Consider the following 4,820-nt stretch of genomic DNA (forward strand, 5'->3'; position numbering starts at 1 on the left):
ATCGTCGTTGCTCGGGCCAACTGCAACATCATATCGCGGAAGATCACCGAGGTCAATTGTAATTGACTGAATCGGTATTTCGATTGAAGACACTCCTTGTATTTGAAATGGCTCTTGTATAACATTAGTATCTCGAAGTGTTTCCGCATCATTTTCCATTGAAGATTCTAAACGTTGGTCAGCTACATTGTTGACGTTGTTGTCAGTTGGGTCTAGTTCTGGTATAGCATACACGTTCCTGTGATCCATCTTTTGAACAACGTTCCAACCGCTTCCGGCTTTAGGGTCATCTAGATACACAATTTGTGTTGCCATGTTTGCCAAAATATAAGGGTCGTCATCATACCAAGTTCTGTTCATGTTCACAGATAGTAAGCCATGATCGATTTTAACACTTCCCGGCCTATTTGGGTTGGTGTCAAACCATCGACACTTAAACATGATCACTTGGTATCGATCTTTGTAAAGCAATTGCACGACAGTTGTGAGTTTGCCATAGAAATCAATGTCCGTACTTTCGCCTCCACCTAGGACATGGACACCGCTGTTTTGCGTACACAACTTGTCATCTCGTGCTTCGGCCAAAAATTTGACACCGTTGACATTACAACCCGAGAACAATTCAGCGCGAATCGGGCCAAACGCCAAGTTATATAACTCATCACTGTAAGTTGGGGAATTCGATGATTTCAACTTATTCACCTAATATTATACAAAACCATTCATATGTTAGTCTGACAAAATTTATTAAAAAATTTATATTTCTCAAATAACAAACACTGATAACTTACAGAATCCAAAAACCATTGTGGAAACAATTCACGGTGTTTCTGGGCAACCAAATGTGATGGATGTTCTCGCTTCATCATCTCTTCATGCTCATATAAGTATCCCATGATCTCATCACAATTGTTCAGTACGAACCAATGCGCTACCTCCATGTCATTTCTAGAAAACGACTCTCCGCGTCCAGGATCTCCGAAGAGGTCGTGCGCTTTGGGCAAAAACAGAAAGTTTTTCATTTCTCATACCTCCATCATGATTGCGCTGAGGACGATTGAAAACCGTCTCCACATCTTTTAAATACATTCCGCAGAAAGTAAGCGACTCATATTGAACCCAAGCCTCTACGATTGATCCTTCGGGCCGCCCTGTTGCGTACACTTTTTTTCAGCTCTCCGAGAAGCCTGCCAAAATAAAACGATATGATTGAAATTAGCAAGCATGTGATAATGATGCATACACAAATGATAAGGATTATATACCTTTCTATTGGATACATCCAGCGATAGTTGACAGGACCAGCAAGTAATGCCTCTTCTGGCAAGTGAACCATCACGTGCATCATACTTGTGAAGAAAGCTGGAGGAAATATCATCTCAAACTTGCATAGGACTTGGACAATGTCATGGCGCAACTGAAACATGTCCGTTTTTCGCAAAGTTTTCGCCGTCAGTTGGGAAAAAAATCTGGACAACAAAATGATTGGCTTCACTACATCTTCCGGCAATAGGTGTCGAATACCAACAGGAAGTAGGCGTTGCATAAACACATGGCAGTCATGGCTTTTAAGTCCAGTAAATTTACCCCCGTCAACATTCACACAACGTGCGATATTAGAAGCATACCCATCGGGAAACTTTACTGACGATACAAACTTTAGAAACTCTTTCTTGTCATTCGGTTTCATAGAAAAGAATGCAAGATCCCTTCTAGCTTTATCATTGTCCCTATTCATCCATAAACCCCTTCGTATGCCCATTCTTTCCAAATCAAGACGAGCTTTGATCGTGTCCTTTGTCTTCCCCTCGATATCTAGAATCGTGCCCACCAATGTGTCGAATACATTTTTCTCAACATGCATCACATCTAGATTGTGCCTCAATTTTAGTTTCGACCAATATGGGAGCTCAAAAAACATAGGTTTGTGCGTCCAGTTCATATGTGTAGCAGGTCTGATACGACTAACTGTTTTCCCGAAGGGAGCAAAATCCAACCGGTTCAGCTGGTCCAATATCTCATCACCGGACCATTCTCTGGGTCTAAGGCGATGCTCAGTGTTCCCGTCGAACTCTTTATCTTTTTCCCTCCACTCATGGTCCCATGGCAACCATCTCCGATGACCAAGGTAACAAACTTTTCCAGCATGCCAACCAGAAGTTACATCTTCCTTGCATACAGGACATGCCATATAACCTTTTGTGCTCCACCCAGAAACCATTGCATATGCTGGGAAATCATTCACAGTCCACATAACTGCTGCCCGCAAAGTGAACATCTTCCCAGTTGATTTATCGTACGTGCGAACACCGTTTGTCCACAAATCCTTTAGCTCATCAACCAGCGGCCTTAAGTAAACATCGATTGACCTCCCAGGATCCTCAGTTATCAAAACAGTCATCATCATGTATTCTTTTTTCATGCATTTCCAAGGCGGCAAATTATATGGGAATACGAAAATCGGCCAAGTGCTGTGGTGTTGGTTTAGAACCCCATACGGATTGAATCCGTCAGTGGCAAGTCCCAATCTAACATTTCGGGGATCAGCAGCAAACTCTGGGAACATTCGATCGAACTCTTTCCATGCCTCCCCATCTGCAGGATGCCGCATCACATCATCGTCTACCCGTTTTTCCTGATGCCATCTCATGTCTGTGGCGTATGCGTCGACATATACAATCGCTGCAACCTAGGTTTCAGGGGCAAATAACGCATGACTTTTTGTGGGATCTTAGTCGTCCTATTCTGAGATGTCATCTTGAACCTCGACTCATTGCATATAGGACATGTATCCAACGATTCATGCTCTTTGTAGAATAACATGCAATTGTTTTTGCAAGCATGGATTTTTTCATAACCCAATCCAAGACCATTCAACACCTTCTGCGCCTGTTTATGGTCTTTCGGCAAACAATTGTCCGTCGGAAGCATTCTCTTGAAAACCCCCAAAAAGTAATCGAAACACAGGTTCGACATACGATACTTTATTTTTCCTTGCATTAGCTCCACAATGGCCGTGAGAACGGAAAAGCTCTCGCACCCCGGGTATAACTCTTGGTTGGCATTTTTTAACAATTTCTCATATTGTTCAAACTCCGCACTGTCTATTGGTGTAGGCACATCATCTTGCTCTTCTTGATTCATGTTGGTCGATGCAAATGGAAAAACATCCTGTATAATATCCATGACTTCATCATTAGCATGGACAATAGGTTGAACATTGTCCACTCTTGTGGCATTTGAAGACGAAGCATGCTCTAATTGTTCCCCGTGAAGGTTCCAAATGCTATATGTCTCAATCATTCCATTTCTTACTAAATGAAATCCAACATTTTCAATTGTCTCCCATAACGTGTTGTTGCACCTCCTACAAGGACAACGGATTCTAGTTGCACCCGGGTTGTGTCTACGTGCAAACTCAATAAAATCCTCGATTCCATCCAAGTATTCGTCTGCGCATCTGTTAGGGTTTTGTATCCACCTTCTGTCCATAATTCCTGAAACCAGAATCACAACACAACAATCACAACAACTTCATACGAAGTTATAATGTCACCTTATGCCTCCGGTAAGGGTCCTATCCCATTCGGGAATGCATACTCCTGCCACGTAACCTACGACTACATGAGATTAGATTTCGACGTGGATGAATTTCGCCAGCATCTCACTACAGTTCTTGAGGTGGCCATAGGTATAAATACCTATGTACCACCCGAAGAACGTACTGAGATGACAACGAAATATCCACAATCGAAACCTAATCCTGTAGCCATAGATTACGTGACAACACTATGCATTACCAAACTGTCCAAATAATGGGACAATTCAAGAATTAATTGGACCGCAGTCATGCATTACGCATCCATGCACGAAATCCAACTAATCTCGAACGGGAAACTAAGTGTTACTAAACATAAAAATAAAAGCACGAAGTTAATTTCAATTAACTTCGTACATCACAACAGATTGTACTACGTTACGCACAACATAATATAAATATAACTTCACAAGAACATTTTAAACATATATAAAACAAATAAAATACCTTCTCAATCGTTCTCCACCAATCGCTAATTACAAATATCCCTAACGAAAACAAATTAAAAAACCTTAGTACGAACTTAAATTAATACTTTTAAACTAATGACGAAAAATACTTACCCAATCAATGTATTGAAATCCCAGCAGCAGCAGAGAGGTTGAGAGAGAGGCAGAGGCGAATGCTTTGTTTTTGCATTCTGCCTCTGCAATGGCAGAATTCTAATATGAAGAAGAAGGACTTTGCGCGACGAACATACTTATTCGTCGCGCAAAATCCCGTCGCAAAAAACCAAATTATTCGTCGCGCAAACCCATTTTTTCGTCGCACAAACACCTGCCGACATCTAACTTTTGCGCGACGCTGCTACGTTCCGTCGCGCAAACTTTCGTCGCGCAAAATTGTCGCGCAAAAACAAAATTCCGTTGCGCAAAAGAAGATATTCGTCGCATAAACGTTGAACTTTACGCGACGAAAAGTACGTCGCGCAAAAAAAAATCCACCGTGCCATTTTGGCGCCAAAAATAAAATATCTCTTGTTCTCTTACGCGACGAAACGTATTTCCGTCGCGCTAAATCGAGGACTGTCCTATTTGCGCGACGGAGGTTGTGTTCGTCGCGCAATGTTGCCTTCAGCGACGATATTTCTCGTCGCGCAAATGTTTCGCGCTAAAAAATTCCCCGCTTTTTAACTCGGTTTGCGCGACGAAAAATTTGTTTGTCGCAAGATATAACTTTGCGCGACAAAAAGTTTGGTGGCGCAAATTTTGAGTGCATTGAG

At 42.0% G+C, this 4,820-nt stretch overlaps 1 protein-coding gene across 1 annotated transcript; it reads right to left on the reverse strand.

Moving 5' to 3' along the window:
- Positions 1–1,108: 1,108 nt before the first annotated feature.
- On the reverse strand, positions 1,109–2,611 carry LOC148917918 (uncharacterized). The gene is made up of 2 exons (XM_089050446.1): positions 1,266–2,611; positions 1,109–1,187 (listed from the first exon to the last, which is right to left on the reverse strand). The coding sequence occupies exons 1-2, from the start codon at positions 2,609–2,611 to the stop codon at positions 1,109–1,111; spliced, it is 1,425 nt and encodes a 474-aa protein (XP_088906572.1).
- Between the last annotated feature and the right edge of the window lie 2,209 nt (positions 2,612–4,820).

The sequence above is a fragment of the Prunus mume genome, linkage group LG4 (genome assembly GCF_029339155.1).
Source record: "Prunus mume cultivar Tortuosa linkage group LG4, ASM2933915v1, whole genome shotgun sequence".
NCBI lineage: Eukaryota > Viridiplantae > Streptophyta > Magnoliopsida > Rosales > Rosaceae > Prunus > Prunus mume.